This window comes from Dipodomys merriami, unplaced genomic scaffold, assembly GCF_024711535.1.
Source record: "Dipodomys merriami isolate MVZ:Mamm:240054 unplaced genomic scaffold, mDipMer1.0.p SCAF_16, whole genome shotgun sequence".
In the NCBI taxonomy this organism is placed as follows: domain Eukaryota; kingdom Metazoa; phylum Chordata; class Mammalia; order Rodentia; family Heteromyidae; genus Dipodomys; species Dipodomys merriami.
This window is the reverse complement of record NW_027202937.1, coordinates 18,723,269-18,750,154: the sequence shown is the minus strand read 5'-3', so window position 1 is coordinate 18,750,154 and position 26,886 is coordinate 18,723,269. Positions and strand designations below refer to the sequence as shown.

Below are 26,886 nucleotides of genomic sequence, written 5' to 3'. Positions count from 1 at the left end.
AGTGTTGAGAATAGAACCAAAAAAGGCCTGTTCAATGAAATTTGTTTTTACTGAGCTTAGTGATAGACCATGAAGAGAGATGTCAATCTCACTGACTCCAGCACAAATTTACTGAAATCTTACATCACATGTAGGGGCTCACCGAGGAGCCCTGAATGGGTTAATTGGAGTGAGTAGCAGGCAGTCTCTTACTTTCACTAACCAACTATAATTGCTATTTCTTTAATAGCAGTTGTTTAAGAGGCTTTATTTTTTTGTTTTTGTTTTTTTGAGACAGGGCCTCACTACTAAGTCAGGCTGATCTTGAACTTGCCATCCTCTTCCTTTCGCTTCTTCTATGCTGAGATTATAGAAACATGCCATTAGGCCCAGCTAAAAAGTTGAATTATTGATGGCGAAAGTTATTATTTCTTTGTCTTCATTGTAGTAGTTGTGTGAAAAATGTAATTCTATTTTCCCCTTAAAATAGAGAATAGTTAGTCTATTTTAAAATACCAAATATTAGCTCTCCAATTTAACCTCAGATAACAGAATTTAATGAGGATCATTACACTTCATTTGTGCTTTTAGGGCCAGTTATCTCAAAACATACTGACTTCATTTACTGATTACTAAATCTTTCTTTCTTAGTATTTTTGAAATTAAAAGTGATGAATTTCACCAAAATTTATCTGATTATTGATATCATTGTTATTAACTTTTAAGTTAAAATTATTTCCAACATGTAAAAAAATTACTAGCACAGTTTTCTTAGCAGTTTATCACTCACATCTTAGCAGTTTATCACTTTCACTTCAAATCTTTCTGAAAGAAATAAGCATATATTTGAAACTTTTCTATAAATTTAACCTTTACTCAAAGAGAAGTGTAGCTCAGAGGAAACATTCTTGCTTTGCATGCACAAGGATCCGCATTTGATCCTTGGTGCCTAGATAAATAAATAATACTCTCTAGTCAGTAATTTATTTTAAATTTATTCAATTTATAAAAGAGTAATATAAACATATAATTGAAGAATTAACTAATTATTTTGCCAGTCACTTGTGAGTTGCTATTTTATCAGATGTACATCAATTCTGTAAAACAGGAAAAAAAAGGATATAGTACTGTTTGGTCTTAGTATGATGCTTTCTTTAATAAGTTTAAGACCTTTTTATCTAAGAGGAAAACATAAATATTTAACATGTACAGTTACAGGATTAGAAAGAACTAAAGGAGTTATATTGTCTAATTTGATCTTAAATTAACAGACTACGTAGGCACATAGTTATCTCTGTATATTATTGTTTAAAACCATTCCCACTGGAAAAATTTGCATGGCCTTTCAGATGCTTAAACAGATGATTATATTTATCCCTGAATTTTCCAAGAATCAGAACCTTGGAAACAAAGAACATATAAAACTTTAACAATATATGCTGTGATCTTTAGAGCAACAACAAGTAAAAGATAATTCAGTGCGTATTAAGTAAATATAATAATTGACATGCTTGATTGACATTCTTTATTGGGAGAAAGAGTGTTAAAATGTAATGGTTGGGGAAGAATTAAGGACGGAACTACTGAGAGGAGAAAGGAGAAGGCAAAAGATAGAAATGCTGAACAAAACCCAAGAAGTGGGGAGTCTACCTGGGGAGAAGATATTTAGCAGGGTTCTCAGGTGGATTGTTTTTTTATGGTTATTTGATGTAGGATTTCCTGCATCTAGTGCCCTTTAACTACTGATCATTCTAATCAGTTTTGATAGTTTTCATATTTTCATAATCCTTGTTTTTAGAACCTCAGAATGGAATAATTGTAACAACTTTTGGTGGAAATTTCTCCCTAATGATAAAATAAGAGCTGCTGGAGAAATAACACTTTTCTAACCAGATGAAATCAATCCATACTCATTTTTTTATTTATTATGGTGTAGCTCATACGTAAGAAAAGTTATAGTGAGTCATAATCTTTTGAAATTGAGGTTTTGGCAAAGTTTGATTTTTGAAACAGGATTTTCTTTGTTGTGAGACTGTTTTATTGAGGATATTATCTTTTCTTTTATTATTAACCTTTTATGTCTTCTACTTTTTCCATCTTCTGTCATTTCAAATTACTATGGAGCTGTGATTGGAATCCAGCTGTTGTGTTGAGCTTGCTTTCTATTGAGGAAAAAATATTTTGTGATTCAATTGCAGGAACTGTAGTTAGTTGAATAAGATGATAAAATGTTCTAATAACTAAAAAGTTTTAAGGATATCCAACTGTACTGTTTCATTCCTTCGGAGTATTTGCTGTTCTTTTATCAGATTAGCACATTAGATGGGAAGATGATGGAAGATCTGATGAATCAGGTATGCATTAGAAAATCAGATAAGCTTAGTAATTTTGGGAAAATAAACTAGAGGCATTTGGAAGAACAGTTTTAGGAAAAAGTATCTTCTTCATCAAGAAGACTGGTCTCTATCTACTTTTCTACTGCCACTTTTCTTTCCCCTTTTTTCACATTTTTTTAAGTATGGGAGTTTTTAGTTGTGCATTTACTTCTCATCTATCTTAGTCCTTCCTATATCTCTTTTTCATTTTTATGTGTTTATTTTTCTCACATGTATTGATCAAAGGGCATGTTATAGTACATACTGGGATAATCTCCCTGATGCAGACATAATAGACTCAAGCCAGCCTTGCTGCTTGAGTCTATGTCCTCCAAAACATCCATAGTAGGGATGTACAGGAAGTACCCTGTGTACCAGACAGTGTCCCCTGGCCAGCTCCTAGGCAATAACAAAAGATTACTGATGAATCCATATCTGTCATGATCCAAAATAACTGCAGTGCACCAAGTAAAGAAGAATCCAGTAGATGTTTGATGGATGGTTTAAGAAGTGAATGTGCAACAAAACATAGTTTATAACGGAAGTCTTTAAGGAACAAAATTGTTTAGGTGAGCACTTTTGTCCATAAATATAGCTAGCTATGTGTGCGGGCTTGTGTACATGCGTGTGTCTGAGTGTATGTCCATGAGTGATTATCATGACCCTTAGCTCCCTGTTGCATTTGTATACCAGTCCAGGAAGTACTCATAATAGGAAACTAGCAAGATTTCTCAGGAAAAAAGGGCGTCAGACACAGTTATCCTATGTTTACCTTATACAAAGTGATTTGCATGTCCTAAGATGTGAGATATTGACCCTCATGTCCACATCACAGATCTGAACTTTCTCACACTGATATACAACAACACTTAGGGCATTGGACTAACAAGGCAAAATTCACCATTCCATGGCTTCACGTGTCTTTACATGTCTTTCATTTTATTGTATTCTGGACCAGGCTGCTCTTATATGAACATTTTAGCAGCCTTGGTCTTAGAGACATAAAGAGTATTATTTCTGTTGTGGCTGATTTAATATTACAGCTGCTTCCTCTTTATGTGATTTAATTTGAAGCTTTAGCCCACCAGGGGGCTATTGGTCCCCACCTTTGCAGTTTGAAGAGCCAACTGCTGTTTTCTGTGTGGATGTTATTTCCATTCCTATTCATAGTGATTTTCCCCTTCTATATTCATCTAGCAACAGCAAGGCACTGTTCCAGGAACGCATTGCCTCTACATAAGGCATAACATGGAACCATTTGGATGGAAAAATTACAAATTAAAATTATTCTGTTCATTTTAAAATATTCATATTGTGCTGCTCAAATGCCAGTAACTGGAAAATCATGGAAAAATGTCCTGTTTTTATAACCTCTTTCAGAATGTTTTAAAATCTGTTTATGTTGTTACTTAGCCATCTCTCTTCCTCGAGTGGATTTGTGATAAAAATGTATTTTTTAAATAATGTATGAATCCCCTGTCTGATTATGTATATAATATTAAAATAAAGATGACCCCATTAATTGCAATTCATTTTCAAAGTGAAAATATTTATTTTATGTACAGAGAATGTTTATAGAATTGTAAGACTATAAATATAGCCTATAGACACATACTTCTTTAGAGGGTAAAGAAATCATGTTTTAACTGCATGATTAAAACTAAAAGGAACTGGGCACTGATGGCTCATGCCTATAATCCTAGCTACTCAAGAGGCTGAAATCTGAGGATTGTGGCTCAAAGCCTGCCCAAGCAGGAAAGTCTCTGAGGCTTTTATCTCCACTAAAGCTGAAGTGGAGCTGCAACTCAAGTGATAGAGCCCTTAAGCCAAAGAAGCTCAGAGGCAGTACCCAGACCCTGAGTTCAAGTTACAGGACTGGTGCGCGCGTGCGAGCACACACACACCCACACACACACACACACACACACACACACACACAGAATTGAGGATTTATAATTTAAACTTGGGTTTAAATGTTTATGTTTATAACACTATTAATTTTTTAAAGTATAAATATTTTCAGCTTTCTTATTGGAGGTTTTTTTTAATAGCTTTATTCTCATTACCAACTCAGAATTCTTTCATTTGGGAAACTAAAATTTTATTTCTATTCTTAGTGGGGGTTTTGCTGTTTGTTTATTTTTGAGACAGAGTCTCGCTATGTAGCCCCGTCTGGCCCTGAACAGCAATCCTGCTGCCTCTGCCTCTTGAATATTGTTATCCTTGTATTTTCCACGTTGTGATGGTGTACGTGGGGCTGTGCCTGCCTCAGAAAATGGAAACATTTTTATATGGGTTACATGAATTTTTGATGAAGTATATATCTTTTTTATTTTAATGGGAGATCGGTGACAGATATTACCTCTAAGCTGTGCAGTATACTAAAGCTCTTTTGTTTTGGCTTTTTAAAAAATTCTGTGAATTCTAAGTCCACATTTGTGTAAAAGCCATGCATTTTATTTGTTGTCTTGGTTAGGAAGAGTTAAATGTATTTTTGAAACCCTTTTGCCAGCTAAAGACAATTTAAAATGATAATTTGAAGACACTTTCTAGAAACACTGTGGTCCAGGCTGAAATCTTAGTTCGTGTGCCATGTGTGTTGAGGTTCTTCAAAAGCAACAAATCACTTGAGCATGAACAAATTTCACAGGCTCATTTATTGTTTGTTTTACTCTTGCAAATCACTTGGCCTTTTAGAACAAGCTAATCCTTTAATTGAATATGGGTTTGGAAGTGTTCTGATGTGGACTAGAAAAACCTTCATCACTCTTAGAGCCCATTCTGTTTAATTCATTTTAAATGGCACTAAGTGATCTAAAACTATTTCCACCTGATTCTTTGAAAGGATGTTATTGCCAGCTATCATACTTGAAGATGGGATTCTTTATAACAACAAAAAATATAAGTACAGCTTTCTAAATCCTGGTTGATAGGACATAGGATTGGAGCTGTCAGTAAACAGGTTTCCAACACAAACACTTAATGTGGCACCTAACTCTTTAGAACACAGCAATAAAATGAGCACTATGTTAATTGAATAAAGAAAACAGATTAGAACACCTACCTACTTCAGGGAGGTGGGGTACGGGAGAAACATGGGTTCTCTGTAATGAATAATTTCTAAGTTAATCTTTAACTTCACTTAACATTTTCATCTTAGGTTGGTGGCAGATGGATACAGTGAGCTAACTGTTGACTATCCCTGTTATGTGGGATGACCAGCCTGTTTGTGGCTAAAATAGATGTTCTCTTGAGATAGGAATGAAGGTTCAGCCTTGGAGTGTTCTGGAAGGAAGCAAGGTTGAACTGATTGGCTGTGAATGTGAATTGTTTCATAGAACACACGGATCATTTTCAGCATTGTTGTAATTCTCTAGTGTTCATAAAATGAACTTAATAATCCACTACCACCTTGGGATATGTTGCTTTTTCTTCGCAATTGAATGCCCAGACTTCCTGCATAATAATCTTGAGAAACACTGCATTAAAATGAGTGAGCAGCTGTAATGATGAAGGAAACAGCTCTACCATCGCTCTGTTAATTATCTTCTTTGATTCTCAGAGGGTGTTTGTGAGATCTGGTTGACCAGTGAAGACACGGGAGCCTATGGCAGAGATATTGGCACTGACCTCCCCACACTCCTATGGAAGCTGGTGGAAGTGATTCCTGAAGGAGCGATGCTCAGGCTTGGCATGACAAATCCACCCTATATTTTAGAGCATCTGGAGGTAAGTAAAACACACATTCTCATGGTGACACAGACCATGTGGTATACTTGTTTGTAGTCTCACAATGCCAGGAGACCAGGAGTCAATTGAGACTTTAAACTCCCTTCTCTGACAAAGTATGTGATTTGTTTTTGCTTCATTATATCCTTATTACTGTTTAATGTTTAAAATTTTTAATGGTTGCCACTTTATTTATGTTTCTTTTCTTTTTTTAATGCTGGTACTTGAACTCATGGCCTGGGCTCTGTCCTTCAGCTTTTTTTGTAAACTAGAGTCTGATGCTCTGCCATTTGACCCACACCTCCACTTCTGGTCTTTTGGTAGTTAAATGGACTTTTCTGCCTGGCCTGGTGGGATCCTGAGCTCTCAGCCTCTTGAGTAGCTAGCTTACAGGAGTGAGCCACTTCCCCTCAGCTCTTATTATGATTCATTGTAGCTTTGTTATCCTTCCAGTTCCCAATTTATAAATTTCACCCATTTCCTTCAAGTTGAGCCCTAGCCTGCTTGAGAGCCATTATCTGCACTCCTTTATGCCCAGCAGCATGGATATTAAACCTCAAATTTGAGGATGATTTTCAATTTCATCCCTATGTCTGGAGGAACTCAGGATCAAGGTGGAATCAAAGGAGTATGGAGCTTAGTACACTTCTACTGGTTCATCTGTGATCACTAGAAACAAAGACAAGTGAAGCTTCTCTCTTGGGTTTCAGTTTTATATCCGTGAACCAGAATATTTCCCCTTGTCAACCTATTAAAAAATGGACACATATCCAAGGAACTGATGGCTGATGACAAATACCACAGACATTTCCATGAAAAAGAGCATGCTAGGATCCATCTTTATTATTTGAAAAGCAGTTATCTTAGACTTACATTACTATAGATGTGATCTAAGTACTTTTAGAAAGTCATCTTTAAGTATAGAAACAAATCTCTTGTTTTCAATCAGGTATGTTCTTTGCAGTAAGCTTATTTAGAAAAATAATGTTCCAACAAACTAAAAGCAATTATAGTTGCTGAAATATAATGCTTAAATGTAAATGAATACCTAAATATTTTAAAAATACTTCTTTTGATTTGGTATCAAGACTCTACAAGGTTTTTTTTTACTAATCATCCTAATATCAACAACATGTTTTAGAGCTGCTTTAAACAGAATTGATAATAATCTTGATAATTATAAATATATAGTGAAGAAATTTTGTAATTTCAATCTTGTAATTTATATGTTCCTAGCTAGAGTTTTCTAGTATGGGTGTGTGATTTACATGTTAAGATAGTGTAGGCTAATTATGATTTACAGTCAGAAGCATATCAACTTTTACTTTACACTTTGACTCATCACTTGAAAAAGCAAGTGATTCTTTGTTTAAAAAAAAAATAGGCTAGGATCTCAGTACTCTGTTAAGTTTATAGTAAATGTGAAGCACAGGATACATCATGAACACCCAGCAATGCACTAGTTGTGTCTGGTAGAAAGGGGAATGCCACTTCCCCCCCCCAAAAAAATAATATTTTCAGTTTCTCTAGATTAAAAAAGAAAAAAAAAGATCTGGGATCACATACAGTACCCATAGTAGTTATTGTCAGAGACCTTCAGAAAGCACAAGGGAAAAATATCATGAACAACTTTAAGATGGCCAGCTGAATTGGATTAAATTCATCATTTTAATTGATTTCAAGAGTGCACCAGCAACTACTAAATTCATAGTAAATCCTAGTGCTTACCATCTAAAGCAATGGCAGACAGTTTAGAAAGTCATAAGAAGATGCTAAATATGAGCTAATAGTTTGCCAGGAAAATCATATGTACTTAGTTCATAGATCATAGATGACAGGTAGTTTTGCTTGTTTTGTTTCTTTCTTTCTTTTACAATGCTAGTGCATTCTGTGCAACTACTCTGCCACTAAGCTACCTCTCCAGTTTCAAGGGATAACAAGTTCTGATGGTCACATATTTTTTCAAACCCTTGCTTTAAAATACAATACATGTATAATGTTGACCTTCTTTCCTTCACTGTCACTTTATTGAGGCAAGCACTTTGTCATTTCTGTCTGTGATTCACATCCCCATCCTGAAGTGCTCACTAAATGACTATGAAAGAATAAATAAGGAAAAGCTTTCTTCATAAAATAAATCTCAGAAATCTTACCACTTCTGGCCAGAAGAGGTAGCAAAAGCTGACGGAGTAAGTGGGAATTGGCAGGGTTTTCCCCATAGAAAGCCACTGATTTATCTGTGTTTTATAAGCAGGGGGGGTGATTCAGGCTACCACAAGTGGGATGGTTATTAAAAAAAGAAAACAAAACAAAACAGAGGAAACAATACAGTATACATGAACAGAAGATCCACACAATCTGAAAGTAAGACCTTGTCAGCTTTCTCTATTTTGAGAGGATTTTTTTTTTATACCTTTGTGGTTCCTCTCATCCTCCTCAGGGTACAGATTCCAGAATGGGCAGTGGCCCACAAACACATCCTATGTAGTAGAGAAGATGATAATGAGCTCCAGCTGGCTCACCTGGCTTCCAGGGACCAAAATGGCCTTAGGAAAGGAAGCTCAAATCTGGTGATCTCAGTTCTTTGTCCAGCACTACATCATCCTTCCTCATTTTCCTCTCAATAGGCTTAGGGACACTCTACAGAAATTACTTGATTTATTTGAAGGGTGCTAAAAAGAGTTTCCCAATAAGAAAAGAAAAAGAAGTAGGAGAGACAGAAGATAAAAAAAAAAAAAGACAGGAAAAAAAATAACAGTGACTGAAGGTGGTAGGATTTTCTTAACTGAAAGGATAAAAGGAACCCACTCTTGAAATAACTACTGTGAGTGTTAATACCCTCTGAGTGAGGATTTCTTGAGTATTTTATTGGTAGGACTCAGCCTTCTTGTGTTTCTAGGACATGCTTCACACAGCACAGTTTAATTACAGAGCACTTCACTGGGCTGTTTTCCTCTTCCTTCATTCTGATCACTTCACATTCACCTGACTCTCAAGATTTTTTTAAAGACGCTTTACCAGCTTTTTGGGGGAAGAGTTTAAGGGGAAAATTATTTAAAGAAAAACTCCGAAGTTTCTATCCTATTATTTAAAATCATAGTGAGTAAAAAGAAGGTCATTTGAGAATGCATTTAGAGCTCATAGTAATAGACAATGCATCTTGTACTTGACATAGAATACACTTCTAAGTTGTATCAATGCCTGGCATTGAACAAATCAAAGCATGCTGGATTAAAGGAATAACTATATTAGTAGCAGACAACCAAGTAGTAAAATGTCATTTGAAAATATCTGCAATCCCTGTTTATAACTTATCCTTGCATTTTATACAAATACCCCACATATATGATATAATGGTGATATTCCTCATAGAGATATCTCAAACATAAATATAAAGAATCAAAGAAGTAGCATCACTGTGCATATATGTGATATTCTATATTAGATTCACATGTGCTTATAGAAATGCTAGTCTTATGTTAAGGATCTTTAAGATGCCTTTTTATTCTATTTCCATATGATACTTGCATATATATATATATGTAAATCACTGTCATAATCTTGAATTCTTTTTATCTTATTCCCATTTCATATGATGTCTTAATCAGATTCACTGATATTTCCTACTATGTGTCTTGACTAAAATATTGTCTCTGTAGTTACAAATAAGTATTTTCCCTGGGTTTACGTTCCTGTTGGTAATATTTGCATAAAAACACTGGAATGCTCCTCTTGAGTAAACTGACCTAATAGAAAGCCATACATTTTATAAATTTGATCTGTATTGTAACTACAATGTTTAGTTTCTCCTCCAGACAATCCATAGCCAAGTTATTAATTCAGAATGAAAAGAATACACATGAACAAAGTGCATCAAGCTCAGTCATGGAGACACATTAAGTACTGCCAGTCAGGCATCAGAAATCACTGGTAACTTTTTTCCATGAATGAATAAATAATATAAAAAAGAATTCTTATGATAATAATGGTAATTGATAATAAATCAGTATTATTTGTTAGGTGCTTAGTATTTATAAGAGGCCAGACAGATTGCTTTCCACATTTGATCTTTTTTCTTCTTAAAACAAGCTAGTTTTATAGATATTATTACCTTCATTGTATTGATTGAAAAGCCAGATAGTAGAAAGGTTGTATAACTAGCCAAGCCACGTAGCTCATTTGCCACTGACCTGGTTTCTAGTTTCTTCTGACCTTCAAGTGCTTTCTCCTGTTCTGTTGGGTCTTCATGAGCCCTTCCCACACTCTTACCACTACAGGTTTTTCTCCACACTCCTCTGAGAGCCTCCTGATTATGTGTGAATCCAGTCTCCCTAAATGTTCTATGTTGTTTTTGTTAGATTTTTCTTCACTGACAGAAGCTACTCAGTGATATTTTGGCTCACAGTTTCAGTCAATTAGTAGAAGGAGGGCATGGGGATGCAGAACAACAGAATGGTGACCAGGATGCAGAGAAAGTAGAGATCTAGTCCTACCTCCAGCACCTTCCAAGACTGCCACAAGATGGGGACCATGTCTTCAGCACATGATATGTGGGGGAAATTCCAGATCTTACCCTTACACTTTGCCCTGGTGTCCCAGCACTCATGGTCATCTCAGAATGAAAAATGCAGAGTGTCTCTCTTAAGAGTTCCAATAGTCTTTAGATTTCCAACATGGTTTGAAAGTCAATGTTCAAAATCTCTTGTGAGGCTCAAGACAAACTCTTAGCTGTGTGCTCATGTAAGAAAAATAAAGGTACATACTTCTAAGACACAATGGTACAGAGTAAATATTGTTATTCCCAAAGGAAAGAGTAGACTGGCAAGGAAAGATGGAACCAAAGCAAGATTGACACCTAGCATGCAAACATTCAATCCTGTAGCTCCATTTCCAGCATCCCAAACTCATGCGATGAGATGCACTCTAAAGGACTTAGGCAGCCTGTCCCTTCTTGTTCCATCAATTTCATCCTACATGACCTATCTCTTAATCTGGCTCTGCTTTTGCTTGCAGCCCTCCTCAACAGACATTCCATATTCTAGGCATCTCTAACTTTCCAGGGTCTCTGTTGCCTCTGTAGCTTCACCCCCATGGTTTTCAGCACTACCCTCTCAGGGGGTGCATGCAGCAATCCTGACCCCATCATATACTGCCTGGCCTCCAAGAAATTTCTTTCCAATCTGTGTGGAAGCCTTCAAAGCCCATAACTCTCACATTCTGTATGCATGCAATCAGGATTAAATGGACAACACCAAGGTCTGCTACTAATTCAAGCAATATCCAGGCCTTGAGAACTTGGATAGCTGATTGTAGAGAAACACCACTATACTAGGTGGCCCTGTACTAACAGGGACTTCAGAACTCTTTCAAATGAGCCTGCAGTGAATAGAATCCACCAAATTCCTGAGCTGCTCTCAAGATATCTTTCTTATTGTCCCAATGCCACCTACTTCTTTGTGTGTATGTGTACTATTGCTGGGGCTTGAACTTGGGCCTAGGCACTGCCCCTTAGCTGTTTTGCTCAAGGCTGGCACACTATCCTATGAGCCACACCTCCTCTTTCTGCTTCTTGTTGGTTTTTAGAAATGAGTCTCATGGATTCCTGCGCTGGCTGGCTTCAATTCATAGTCCTCAAATCTCAGCCTCCTGAGTAACTAGGATTTCAGGCATGAGCCCCTGGCACCTGGCTTGGCTTCTTTTTAATTACCTTTTTTGGCAGCCACACTGTTCTTGGCCCTACATTTTTATGAGCATTTTTTTTCTATGCAAAATCCCAAGTTTTCTAAGCCTTTCCCCTCTGCTTTTTGCTCATAGATTTCACTATCGCTTTGATTAAAGCAGCCAGCAGCCATCATGCCATAGCTTGAGTGTTATGCTGCCTTGAAGTCCCTTGCACGAGATTAATTAGGCCATCATCTTTAAATTTAGCCTCCTTCAGAGTCTCGAGGTATAGACAAAATGTAGACGAGTTTATTGCTGGACTGTAACGTTAATGGCCTCTAGTTCAGTTCCATCCGAAACCCACTTCACTGTCCACATTCCTGTTAGCACCTCTACTCTTTTGAGTGCCATAACCCTTCATTTACAGCCTTCTCAGGATTCTCTAGCCTGTGTCTCCAGGCATTCTCAAATTCCTCTCCCATTAATTCCGGAAACTTCTGAGATGTGTTTTCAGATAGTCATAGCAATAGGCCCTACTCCCTACTTCTGCCACTTAGCATTTTTGTAACCACGACAAAGTTGCAGACATAAACAAGTTAAAGGAGGAAGGATGTATTTTGGCTCATTATTTCAGAGGTTTCAGTCCATCCTGGCTAGCAGGGAGTAACAGAGAAGTTCACATCAGCTGGAAGGAGTTTAGGCAAGACCGAAGGCCCCAGAGACCTATACTTCCTCCAAGTAGACCCCACCTCTTAAAGCTACTTGCACGTCTTAAAATAATACCACCAGATGGGGATCAAGTTTTCATCCCATGGGCTTGTGGAAAACACTCCGATTCCAATCCATAAAGTTGCCTTATTTTTCTTTTGCTTTCAGTGCCTGTGCTAATACACACTTAATAAATGTATATTAAGTAATGTAGCTCTGAGGTTAGCTTATTAGCTGTTCCTTGGCTACATGTCTTTGGTGTTGAAGCTGCTTCCTATCTGCCTTGAGCACCACGTTTCAGAAGCATTTGGGATTGATTAGCATATATGTTTCTCACTTATAGATCATACTTTTGTGAAGATGTACTTGACAATGGGGAAACTTGGAGGTGCATCTTATTTCACTTGCTAAAATAACTTGCAATCATATCCTTAGGCCAATGTGTAGAGTACATGGGTTCCTTGTATGAGTATTGAAGTTGTATATTTTCTAAGACCTTAAGTTCTTTCTTCTTCCTATCCATACCTTTACCATTATTTATAATCTCCACTAGAGAAGGCAGCAATAGATAGGCAAGGAGGAAAATTTAAACTCAAACAATTTGTCTTGTCATTAGTTTTCTGGATTGGCTGGCAGGAAAATATATTAAAGCTGCTGAATAGGAAGAAAAATGGGAAGTATCTATGGTATTGAGCCATTTCTGATGTTTCCTCTATTGTGAATAATTTAATGTAACCAATATCTCTCTTTAAGAAGCCTGTGTGTCTCAAAATTGCCCCAAAGAGGTCAAGTAGAATCTAGAGTGCAATTGATTATTATGAAGGACTAATCATATACTCATCATAAATTAAACTACATATATATATATATATATAAACTTGGTAAAATTTTGACAGAAAATATTCGCAGTAATAGTCACGTTAGTATTTGCCACGAATTTAAATATATAGATTTAAGACTTGCATTTAATCTAGGTTATGTTTTTTGTCATCAAGAGATTACTCACAAAGAATGATATTTTAAATATTTCATCTGGTTTTTGGTCTGGAACTCTTAATCATGATAGCAATTAGCTTCCTGCTACTCTTTATGAGTGCTTATTTCTAGTAAAATGTCCTTCCAGTTGTGCATTTACCAGAGTGAAGGTATCTATCTGGTGAAAGACACCTGTCAATGACTTTTGTTTCATGGTAATTTATGAACATTAATGTTTGTCTTGGCAGACTTTTTTTAAAAAATGAAAGCTTCATCGTTTCAGAATCATAGCAAACTCAATACTTGCTGTGCTTATTTTTCCTCAAAGCAATACAGAATTTTCAAACTGAGCTCATTAGTGAGATTTTTATTATTTTTTCCTAAACATTTACACTTCCCAGAATAATAGAAAACTATGAAAATACATTCTATACTGTTATAGAATCATTTCTAGTTATTGGTGAATAAAAGGACATGCTAGATAATATATTTTGAGCAAGATGATAAAAAAGAAATAGTCTTCATTTCTGTTATCCACATAGCTTTTGTGACTTCTCGGTGTGGTATGATCTGACTGGCCCCACTTCCTTACTGGTTATAATAATCGGCTCTGTTTCATTCTCATTCTTTGCTGTGGTTAGGATATAAAATGTGCCCACAAGCTTATGTGTTGAATGCCCAGCTGGTGGTGCCATTTGGGAAATTTTTTAAACTCTAGGAACTGAAATGGGACTAGAGAAAGTAGGTCACTGGGGTGGAACGTTGAAGGTTCTGCTGGATCCCAGGCCACTCTGCTTCCTGACTTCCACCAAGCAAACAGTTGTCCTCCATCATAGTTCTCACTGCTGTAATGTTCTGCCCAAGTACCTGGGCTCAGTGGACCAAGGACTGATTCATTGTTACCATGAACTGAAATAAGTCTCTCCTTCTTTAGATTCTCTCAGATATTTTGTCACATCAACAAAAATAACTAATATACATGATATCCATGAGTAAATGTTAAGAGATCAGTGAAATCCATCAATGTGGAAACTAAAATATGTGTTAATCTGGAAATTTTGAATAGCTTCTGAACAATTGGACTACTTGTAATGAAAGACTGAATTGAAATGCCTTCGCCCCCAAAGCAAGATGGTAGACCTTGCCCAACATTGTAACCCATCAACTTCCCAGTTTAATTTGGGTCTCAGTATCTTCAAAACTTCAGTCACACCCTTCTACTAAGCTAATATGCTTCTCTGCCCATACTTTTGTCTCAGCCTCTGTTACTATGATGCTTTGGTTCCTTTGTCCTCACCTTAGCTCATAATTCTAACCCTATCCAAGTAGGTTGAGTGTTCTTTCAACAAAGCAACCCCGTAGAAACATGCGCATCATATATTGCTTCCTATTTCTGAACATCAGTTTATAATATTAAGGCTAACTAATTTAGCTTCATTACCCTTGAATCTGAAGGACTGACTCAGAATAGAGACAAACTCATAAATAGACTTGATCTCAGAACACATTATTCTGGTTGCTGATGTATTTTATGCTTAATATCCATGATATATTTCCAGGGGTAACTGTGCTGTTTTGTGGATGAATATTCGTAACTTTTTTATTAGCATATATTTTTATACAGGTTGGATTTTATTGTGACATTTCCACATGTGTATATCATATATTCCAATCAATCTTACCCCCTGTATCACTCTGTTATTCCTTTCCTATTTCCTAAAACAATTTCAATACATTTTATGTTATTTTCATACATGCAAATAATCGACTTTGACGAGGATGAATACTTCTTGTGTCAAAAGTATTAGATGTCTGTCTTCTTCTGAGGAGCACAGTGGGAAATGTTTGGCCTAAAAATTGTTTTGTGGACATGAATATTTTGTGTAGAGAGGCCTGCTCTGTGGACTGCACTATAATTTTCAGTTCCAGTTTCTTAGTTACCATCTATGCACTGGTATCCAGACCCAATGTGGGGATACAGATAGCCAAGTCATTTTTGGTTGCTTTCTTCCACATTTTATAAACTTAAATTCTCAACCATTATTATTGTGACTGTGTTTTTCTTACCGTTGGGCTAACTTATTGAATACTTACTCATGAAATATAGGGGGATGTGAATGCTCAATTCCAGTAGAGAGGATAGTTTTCCTGAGAGGAAAAGAAGAACATAGCAACAAAATGTGTGTCACATGGAATGGGAAAAGCTAATCCATTCTGTTTGAGATAGTTTCCTTGTGTAGTATAGGCTGGCTTTAGACTTGAAATCCTGGCTCAGTCTTCCAGGTGCTGGGAATACAGCCTTATACTTACCTTAGCAAACCTTTATAAAGAAATCTATGTCATAGTCAAATATCTGGAGCCATGTCTTAGTGTTTATACCTTTTAATAAAACATAGTACTCTTAAAGATAAACAGATAGGTGATAGATAGATGGATAGGTAGATAATAGACTTATTTCATTATAGCATACATATAAAATGGGAATTTACATATCTCAGTTATGGCACACACATATATCTGTTTGATCTTCTAGTATCTAACTGTGTATTTCCATTTATGTAGGTAGGAGGGCATTAGATGTGGACATGGCTTAATTTGCATCTTAAGAATCACTTTACTTTGCCAGGCCTTTGAATATTTTATTTCAAGGGAGTAGCTGAGAATGCTTCCATGTCGCCCGTAAAAATTAGTGTAGCTCAAGCTCCACAATGTACCCTTTGTGAGATTTATCTTCCTCATGAATTTAAGAATTCATTTATATCCAAGCCATTGAGAAAAGCTGCCACTGACTTTGCACTCCCCAGCTCAGAGAATGACTAATACAGAAGGCAACCAATACACCTTGCCTTATACATTTTTCTCCTAAGATCTTTCTCTATTGATTTCTTTGCTCTGATAGCCTCTGGAAGGCTACCTAAGCCACTTGCTAATGCAGCACTCAATATGAAATCCTCATATTTTATACCAGGTATAATGGAATTTTCAGGTGATTCATAGTGTAAAACAGACAGTGTGGCAATGAGCTTAATGGTTCATGGAGTAGTGGAGGAGGACATTCTGCATGGCTGTCAGCAAAGCTCATTTCCTTAGCCCCCTTTTGTTAGCTTTTGGAATACTGAAGTGGCTATTGTTTTTAGGTCTATTTCATATCTTTTCTCCCACATCATCCTTTCTGTGTCACAGAAATAATTCATATGAACCTGTCAAGCTTTCAAATTTTAAGGTGTCAACAAAATTATTCATTATTTTTAGTTATTCTTTAGTGTAAGTAATGAATGTGTTCTATATTGGAAACATTAGGGGTTTTAATTATATGATCACCACCAATAACCAAGAACTCTTTTTTCTGCATGTGTTATAGCAAAACTATGAAATAGACTACAGTGAGGACAGTCTACATGGACTAGATTATAGTGAGTACCGGCTACATGGAATAAATTATATCATCATGCGAGTTTGTACCTTTTGGACCAGAGAAAACCAAACTGATTGTTTAGAGCAGTGTTGAAAGTTTTCCAAATGGGCCTTAGTTTGAGGAGGGAAATGTCTATTGTTCTTTTTGATAGCATGTGTTAGTGGGACTTTTTAAAAATCACTGTGGAAATTTTGATACATAAAATGTTTTTTGCTTCAGAGGAAAATGTTCTGGATACATCCGTCTCTTAATGTTTGGCAATAAAGAAGAAATTATCATGGATACATGTTAAAAAGCTTCATGATATCTTAAAAACAAGCATTTATCCCTTTTTGTCTTGCAGTGTTATATTAAATATCAGTCTATATTCTTGTCCATTAAAATTTCAGACTTTAATCTTTTAGTTGTTTGTCTCAGTTTTCCCACTTCAACAGATCCTGCTAATTTGTTGTTGTTTTAAATTTTTGGTTACAGTCCTGGGACTTGTTCTTAGGACCTGGCGTTGTCTGTAAGCTTTTTTTCTCACATGAGCCACAATTCCACTTCCAGCTTTTTGATAGTTAATTGGAGATAACAGTTTCAAGGACTTTCCTGCCTGGGCTACTTTGAACCTCAGTCCTCAGATCTCAGCCTCTTAAGGTATCTAGGATTACAAGCATGAGCCACCAGCACCCAGATACTTTGTTACTTTTTCTATTTCTCCACTACTGCCTTTATTTTAGTTCAACTACTGTAGCAAAGTAGCACAAAATAGGTATGCTAATAACATAATTTAATTCTCTCATAGTTCTGGATGCTGAAAATCGAAACTCAAAGGTATTGACAGGACCAGTCTTTTTAAAGACTCTGAGAAAGTCCTTTCACTTCCTCTCCTAACTTCGGATGTTAGCTGGAGTTTGTGGACATTTCTTTATTGTAGACGTAGCCCAATCTCCATCTTAGTCTTTGCATGGCTTTTTCTCTCTATATCTCTGTCTGCATGTCCTCTTCTTATATGCTAGCTCTTGAATCAGATCCCACTTTAATTTACTATGACTTGATTACATTTGCAAAGCCCCTATTAGAAATAAGGTCAGATTGACAGCACTGGGGGCTTAGGACTTCAACATATACTCTCTGGGGACATACTTCAACACATTCTACACTCCTGTGGCAAGGAGATATTCTTTAGTGTGACTTTCTTTCCCTTGTTTCTTTGTGTGTGTATGTGTGTGTGTATTTGTATTTTTAAGTGTTTTTAAATGATTGTTTTAAGTATTACAATACATATCTTAATTTATAAATCTAGTTTGAATTAATATCAACTTAATAATAGTAATTAAATAACATTAACAGTATATAACAACATTGCTAGTATATAAATCTCTTTCTTCCTTCTTTGTGTGGTTACTGGCATAAACATTTCAATTTTAGACAGTCTGTGTCCATCCACACAGATTTATAATTAGTGCTTTACACAGTTGTCTTTTAAATCAGATTAAGTTAAAAACTAGAGTTGCAAACAAAAGCCAAATTTATGCTGTCTTCTATGATTAATCATGCAGTTACTGTTATTGGTGGCTTTTATTTCTTTATGTAGATTAGACCAGTGTACTTTCATCTCTAAAGATCTGGGTTTAGTGTTACTTATAAGGCAGGCCTGCTGAGAATGGATGTTCTCAGTTTCGTTTATATAGGAATGTCCTAATTTCTTCTTCTTTTTTGATGAATAGCTTGTCTGGATATAGAAATCTTGGTTCACAGTCTTTGTCTTACATCATTTTATGTCATCTACTGATGTTTGTTCTCTGTGATTTCTTTTGAAATACGAACTGTTAATCTTATTACAGATCCCTTATGACTAGTTGCCTTTCTTGCTGCTCTCCCTACTTACCCTTTGTCTAACAGTTTATATGTTAGCTAAGTGAAATATTTTTGACTCTATCCTACATAGAATGTGTAAGGTTCCTGTAATATGTAGATACCTAGTGGCTCAGAAAGCACTAATGGGAGAATCACAGTCCTGGCTGGGGCATAAAGTGAAACTTTAGCTTGGAAAAATGTGTTGTTTTTTCTTTTTAAACAAATTTGTACCTCAAGCCAAATAATCTTAATTGAATTGTCTTTGAGTTTACAGACTGACTCTCTTGTGCCTGTTCAAATCATCTACTGAATAGGGGTGACTTATTTCAGCAGTTCTTGTAAACTTCATACAAGAATGTCCTCTGGTTCTTTTTAAAAAATTCCTCTCTTTAGTGATATTCTTAGTCACATGTCACTCTTCATTACTTTACAAAGTCTTTAGTACTTTACAACCAGTTTTTCTTCAGTTCTTTGAATATATTTAAAATGCTGATTTAAAGTCTTTGTCTAGTAAGGCTTTCTCTCACATACAATTTCAGTGGACTGCCTTTTTCCCCTTTGTGTAGGCCTATTTTCATCTTTATGTGGATGATTTTTGTTGTTATTGCTAAAAAATGCAAGTTGGCAATAAAGTATAAGAACAGATTTGGAAATCAGATTCTTTTCCCTCCCCTGGGTTTGTTATTGTTTTGATTTATCATTTAATTTTATTTTTTACTTTTCTGAAATAACTTTTGTCATATGACCAGTGAATTCTCCACCCAGTTAAGTTAGTGTTCAGGTATGATTGGACAGAGAATTTTCTTAAGTATCTGGAGTCAACAGTTTGCTTAGATTTTGTACAAGGGCCCTAAGTTTGGTGATAGAACTTCCTTCAGTGCTTAGTCAGGTACTGTAACTCTGCCTTTGCCTTCACTTCCTGATTATAGAGTCTCAGATTTAGACAAAGGTTGGAGCTTAGTACCTTCCGCAGGTCTTCTTCACACTGATCATGTGCACGGTGTGAACATGGTTTTCTGTATTCACAGGATGTTATTCCTTTTCAAAATTCCTCATGAATATAACATTCCCTGTTTCTTTTCTTTTAGGCTTTTTGCTTTGCTTATTGTTTGGCCCAGCTGTTATTCATAGACACTGGTAGCCATGATACTAAATTATTAAAATGTATAATTTTTAACAAATGCCCTTGTTTTAACTAAGTGATAGCCAGGTAACATTAGTAAGCAACTATACCACAGGAATCTTTTTTTTTTTTTTTTTTTTTTTGTCGGTCGTGGGGCTTGAACTCTGGGCCTGGGCGTTGTCCCTCAGCTCTTCAGCTCAAGGCGAGCGCTCTACCACTTGAGCTACAGCGCCACTTCCGGTTTTCTGGTGGTTTATTGGAGATAGGAGTCTCACGGTCTTTCTTGCCCGGGCTGGCTTTGAACCGCGATCCTCAAATCTCAGCCTCCTGAGTAGCTAGGATTACAGGCGTGAGCCACCAGCGCCCGGCTACCACAGGAATCTTTTTATTGATAAATCAAATAGTGATATTTTTCCGAGACTAGAGCTTTGAAGGAGCTCCAGCCTTATTGTGTTCCCTTCATTGGCTGACAGACGGATGGCTCTTTCCTAGTTATCAAGTGTACCATGGAATCAAGGAGACATTATTATGATTTATTTTGAATAGACTCCTCAGATTTCTACAAGTCATTGCTGATTTCCGGAGTTCTCTGAAAGTTGTTGTTTCTGGTAATTTTTGATAGTTCCCTCATTGTATTTATGAAGAGAGGACTTTAAAAGTCTTTATGCCACCCATCCTGCTGACACTAGTAAATATTTATTCCTGGAAATGGGTTACCTCTTTAATCTGTCAAGCCATTTGTATGTGAAATAAAATCAGTTTTCTTGCTTAAATTTTGTATTCCATGTCAAAGCTGTCATCCAACACTCATGAGGCCATCTGCCCTAGCAAAGCTTTGGAGTATGAACTTCTGTTGTTAGTGGGTTATTGTCAACAAAAATCACTACTAATTGAGCCTCCATCACAGAAAACAGAGATTTGTAGCCTAAAATGTACATACATACAGCTCTGGATACCATACCAGAAATAATATCCATACTAATGACAGTTACTTGTTTTGTGTCTCTGTTTAATGATTACTTTTATTAAAAACCATATTAAATATTTTTATTCATCTTCTAAGAGACAATGTAGATATTATAATTGCCATGTTTCCTGTAGTAGAAGCTGATGTTGGTCTAGAGTTAAAAGCAGCGTTATTGGGGCTGGGAAGGTGGCTCAGTGGTAGAGTGCTTGCCTTGCATGCATGAGACCCTGAGTTCGATTCCTCAGCACCACATAAGCAAAAAGAAAAAAGCCGGAAGTGGTGCTGTGGCTCAAGTGGTAGAGGGCTAGCCTTGAGCTGAAGAGCTGAGGGACAGCGCCCAGGCCAAGAGTTCAGGCCCCACGACCGGACCCAAAAACAAAACAAAACAAAAGCAGCGTTATTTTGAAAAAAAATGGCTTCATCTTCACTGTGCCATATTCTGTCATCTGCATGACTCTGCAAAGTTGTGAACATGCAAGCATTACACATTTTTTTTTGTTAATCAGAAAGAAGGCATTTGCTTTTTGATGCTACTTTACTAAATTAAAGAGATACAAAATTTGAAAGTCATAGCTGTAAGCTACAGAATTTATAATGAAGTGCTGGAAAGCATTGATATTTTGGGGATATTCAATTTCCCAAATTAAAAGCCATTTTGTGATTTCAGTACATTTTTTTACTACCATGCAATTAAATACAGATTTTAATGAGCCTCAATTTTATTACCAACATGTTTGTTATATCTTTATGATGGCTTTATTTTATGATCTTTTTCAACTGGATAGATTATTATTATATGAAGTATTCACAGAAATAGAAGATTTGAATCTGAATCAATTTTTGTCTCTAATCTGGCAAGTTAGTTGAATCATGATCAGTTAGTCTTTCTATATCTGAGTCTTTCTGAAAAGGGAACAGCATTTTGAACAGATTTAGCTGAATGAGGTAGGTCCTTGGTCTTGAATTTTGAGCCTTTGGAATTCCCTAGCTCATTTTATTGGAAGTATCTTTGGACTTTAAAGTGAATTTCTTTTCCTGTCAGAGAACTGTTATATCACCTCATTATCTAGTATTTGGTATGACATACCATCTCAACACTTGCTTTGACATTGTGTATCAGATTTGTATAATCTTGTGTCAAAGGGCCTATGAACACAGAGCCTTCTTTTTCTATAGTGAGCATAGGGGCTTCTTTCTCTGGCTTGAGCCTGAAACTAGAATTTAAGGCCTCAGACCTAAATTCTCAGGCTTCCACATGACAGGTTGAGTCATTGACCAAATGAACACTTGCACCCATCTTCAGCCATCTTCAGGGTACAGACATGAGCTTTAGGGTTAAAAAGACTAAGCAGTGAAGGAGGAGGGAGTGCATGTGGGCTCAGAAGAGTTCTAGAGAAATTCTTGTAGGTATCATCAGATGAGGAAAGCCATTTTGATGAGTGTATTTTGGTTATTGTTGTCTGGTGGGCTGTATGCCCTGAGCAGGAATTCTGTTGTCCCCTTCCTTTAAGTCACTTCTTAATAAATTCTGTCCCTTCTGTACTCCAAGGTGACTGCGAAGTGACTGTAGAAAGAATACCTTAGAGCAAAGACACATACAAAATAGAGGTAGAGAGGTCAAGCTCTTCTCCTGCTTGTAGTTAATTCCTAGAAGCAACTAAGCAGTCTATGCTTTTCAGAAAAGGTAACTTAAGTACCTGTTTAAGTCTTGCTCCAACATATTTCTTTTGTATAGTATGGCCCTCCTCACTTGTAAGTACTTTTCGTGCTGTAAATTTACAGTGTAAAAATGAATTTCACAGAAAACCACATCACAGAGACCTTTGTATTGTTCAAGGACTGATTGTTCTGCAAACAGACTTCTTGTTCCCTGAAGAGATGACTCGTTGTTTTGGTGGCTAAGCCTAGAGTCCTCGGGCCTACCCCTCTGGCGGTTACTCGCTGGGCTCCCCAAGACTGTATGTTTCCCAAGGCACCAACCACTCTTCCTTTTTACTGTCTCCATTTTATCTGTAAAAACTTATCTGTTTCTTCTTTCCCAAGTCCTTCAGATTTCTTGAAAAATGTTTGAAGAGGAAAGCAAAATAAGCAGTATTCTATCTCTACTCCTTCCTGTTCTGTGATCTTGGCCTACCTTAACCTCTGTTTTAGGTATAGCCCGTTTTAGGTATAACTCCTGAACACAGGTTACTTATCCTTAAGTTAATCTGTCATTCCTCAGCATTGCATACCTCATGGCCTTCTCTTTAGCAAGGCTGCTACATTTCAGAACTCAAAAAAGAAAAAGTGACAACATGGAACTTGGTGGTATTGATGGTTTGACATAAGGACCATATTTGTTACTAATTTGTGTAGATCCTGAGACAGATTGTCACACTTCTGTAGATAGGATGTTCTCAAATATTAGCTGGAGAATTATAGCTGTTACCATGTGTAAAGAGCATTAGATAAAGTATCATTAATGCTTGGTGGAATGCCTAATCAATTTAAGATTTTATATAACTTAGAACCTTTATCTAGCCAGTAGTAGAGTAGCATTGGTAGAGCAGCATAATATATGCAAAACCATCTAGAGCCTTCCGCATCACTTAGAGGCTGCTAATAGTTTTTTTTTTTTACCTATCAGTGTTATGTAGGTATTTTGTAATTTTTACCTTAAAACAACACAACCCATCTGCAACTATAACTTGCTCTCAATTTTTTGTATGTATAAAGTAGCTTTTGGAGCAGGTATTGCCACTTTTTAATGTATTTTCTCATTGGAAATGTCATGACTAATAAAGTTTGGAGTCGCTGTAGGAACAAAGGAACTACCCTGTGAGGGAGCAAGCAGTGCAGGCCAATAAGAAGGAAACCTGAGACTTTCTGAGATCTTTGCAGGGTTGTTGACCCACATAGCAGTCACTGTGAGCAGAACTAGCAGTGCACCACTGCTCAACCACACTCTGCTCAGCTGCTCCATCTCTTTGGGTACCCCCTTATGGCTAAGTGTCCAGAAACAACATAAATAGTAATGTAAAGAAATTACTATAGAGGACATATAGCTGTGTAGAATATATTTGCATTTAAGTCTCTATTATAATGTATTTTTATTATTAGTTAGGGAAAATCTACTGAATAGGATTGTCTTAGTTGTCTGTTACTATAGCAAGTACCTGAAATGAATTCACTTACAAAGAGACAAGGTTTAATTTGGCTGTCTATGAGTGGTTGCATTTAAGCCTATGATGAGGTAGCACATCCTGATGGGAATGTATGGTAAAATAAAACCACTTGATGTAAGATAGAAGGCATGCCCTACTGACCTCAAAGATCACCCACCAGGTTCCCTACTTTATGAAGTTTATACCCTTTCCTGGGTATGTCCAAGCTTTTTACACACATCTTTGGGAGATAATTTTAAGATGTAAATTTTAGAAAAAAGAAGAGATTCCAGAGTGTGTTTGCATAGTACTATTGTAAATTACACAGTCCACAGATAGATGGCCCAAAACTGCCCTAGGACCTGCTACCTTCAGTGTACATGTCTTTTATTTTTTTAAATTTTTATTGTCAAGGTGATGAACCAAGGGGTTACAGTTACATAAGTAAATGTCGTGAGTACGTTTCTTGTCAAACTTGTTACCCACTCCCTCATTTTTCTCACACCTTCCCTCATCCTCAATGTCCCCAGTTGTACAGATCATTTCCAACATATTGTCTTATGACAATATGCTGTTACATTGGTGCCTTGGTTCCCCCTTTGTCCTTTGTCTCATCATTTTGTTGTTCTCTTCCCTTCCCTAATTCAGATAAAGGTATATACAGTACCCAGGGTGCCAAAATCAAATATAGTGACAACAGGTGTTAAACTATAGGGAAAACACAAAAGAAAAAAGAAATCACATAGTACATTAAAAACAACAACAGGCCTCATGATATTAGCAGGTACAAAAGTCTCTGCCGCAACTTCACATTGATTAGGGGAAATAAACTTTGTATTGCTTTTTTTTCCTGTTGTAATAGTGATTAATGTTTGGTATGCAGTCAGTGCTTTTTCTTATTCTCAGGCTCACGTTGATAATTGAGAAATCAGATTATGTTATACAGTTAGTCTGTAATATTAATAAGCTAATGTTTCTGGAATTGTTTGTTTTCTCCTTGAAAAGCTGTTACTGAATTTATTGTGTGGCTTACAATCAAGGGCATCTTAGAAATACGGTATTCAGATTATGGCTTCAAAACTGGAAGGCTACTTTTAGTAATACATTAAAATACATATATTACATGCCTGAGTGGGCCCCAAAATAAATTTGCTTATAATTACGATGAATTGAGAGGCAAATTAAAAATGTCCTTTTTTTCTTGGGATCATTTCTCTGCAGCCAGCTAACTATGATCCCAACAGCTACCATGTAATTTACTCCATCTCCAGGTGATAACTAGATACGATTCTACTGTGAGCTTTCCTCCTGTCTGAGTTTATTGTGTACTGCTTATATTTTGTATGTACATTGTTTAAATCCATAAGCCACTGCATAAATACCATTTACTCAAGAACATTGGGGCAGTTTGGTTTTTTTTCTGAAATACAAAGTGCTTTTTTAAAGCAACAAGTCTTTGTGATTATCAGTTTTAAAATAGCCCTTGTGACTTATCACCATTTACAGTGGGTCCTGGTTATTTTAAAAAAGAAAAGTGGCAGTAAATTCTATGGATCTTCAGTTAACGTTTAAAACATTTGCCAAGCATAGCTATAATAAATGCTTCCCAAGGTAAAATAACAACCGTAAGAATTTTTTTTTAAGATTGTTTTACCCAACTATAAAGCCATAGTAATCAAAACAGCTTGGTACTGGCACAAGAACAGACCTCAGGACCAATGGAATAGAATTGAAAACTCAGAAATGAACCTACAGACCTATAGCCATCTAATCTTTGATAAGGGAGCTAAAAAAATAGAATGGAAGAAAGACAGCCTCTTCCTTCAGTAAATGGTGCTGGCAAAATTGGTTAACTACTTGTAGAAAACTAAAGCAAGATCCTTATATATCATTCTGCACCAGAATGAACTCCAAATGGATCAAAGACTTCGGAGTCAAAGCAGACACTCTGAAAACATTACAGGGTGGAATAGGAGAAACCCTAGGTCTCCTTGGCACAGGCCGAAATTTTCTTAATAGAGACCCAGAAACACAACAAATCAAAGAAAGGTTGGACAAATGGGATTGCATGAAATTGCAGAGCTTCTGCATGGCAAAGGACATAGCTAGCACGATCAATAGAAAGCCCACGGATTGGGAGAAGATCTTCACTAGCCATACAACGGACAAGGGTCTCATATCTAAAATATACTTGGAACTCAAAAAATTAAATCCCCCAACAACAAATCCTCAAAAGAAACTTCTCTGAAGAAGAAAGAAGGATGGCCAATAGACACATGAAGAAATGCTCAACCTCCCTAGCCATAAAAGAAATGCAAATCAAAAAAACATTGAGATACCACCTCACCCCAGTTAGAATGGCAAAAATCAAGAACTCTAATTAAAACAACAGATGCTGGAGGGGATATGGACAGAAGGGAACCTTACTTCATTGTTGGTGGGAGTGTAAACTTGTTCAACCACTTTGGAAAGTAGTATGGAGGTTCCTCAAAAGACTCCACATAGAGCTCCCCTATGACCCAGCAGTCCCACTTTTGGGCATTTACCCAAATGTTTACAAACAAGACCACACTAAAGCTACCAGCACTACTATGTTTATTGCAGCATTATTTACCATAGCTAAGATATGGAACCAACCCAGATGCCCCTCAGTAGATGAATGTATCAAGAAAATGTGGTATATATACACAATGGAATTCTATGACTCCATCAGAAAGAATGCCATTGCCCCATTTGTTAGGAAATGGAAAGGCTTGGAAAAAATTATATTAAGTGAAGTAAACCAGGCCCAAAGAAACATAGGTCCCATGATTTCCCTTATTTGCAATATCTAGTATATGTATGAGTCAAGCAGAAAAGGTCAGATAAGGTGATGTTAGGAAAATGAACCCTTAGATATGTATTTTAAATGTTTTTTTTTCTTTCATGCATTTGTTTCTAACACAATTATAAAATTATTTCTTTGTTGC

At 36.4% G+C, this 26,886-nt stretch overlaps 1 protein-coding gene across 7 annotated transcripts in view; it reads left to right on the top strand.

Annotated features, from left to right (window-relative positions):
* Positions 1–26,886, top strand: part of Cdkal1 (CDK5 regulatory subunit associated protein 1 like 1) — a 732,742-nt gene that overhangs the window by 289,694 nt on the left and 416,162 nt on the right. For all 7 annotated transcript variants that reach the window (XR_011372241.1, XR_011372240.1, XM_070024471.1 and 4 more), the window contains one exon: positions 5,917–6,083. Coding sequence is in view for 5 of the 7 variants with exons in the window: in XM_070024471.1 (XP_069880572.1) it covers positions 5,917–6,083 (167 nt within the window). In the remaining 2 variants the exon portion in view is untranslated. The remainder of the gene's footprint in view (positions 1–5,916; positions 6,084–26,886) is intronic.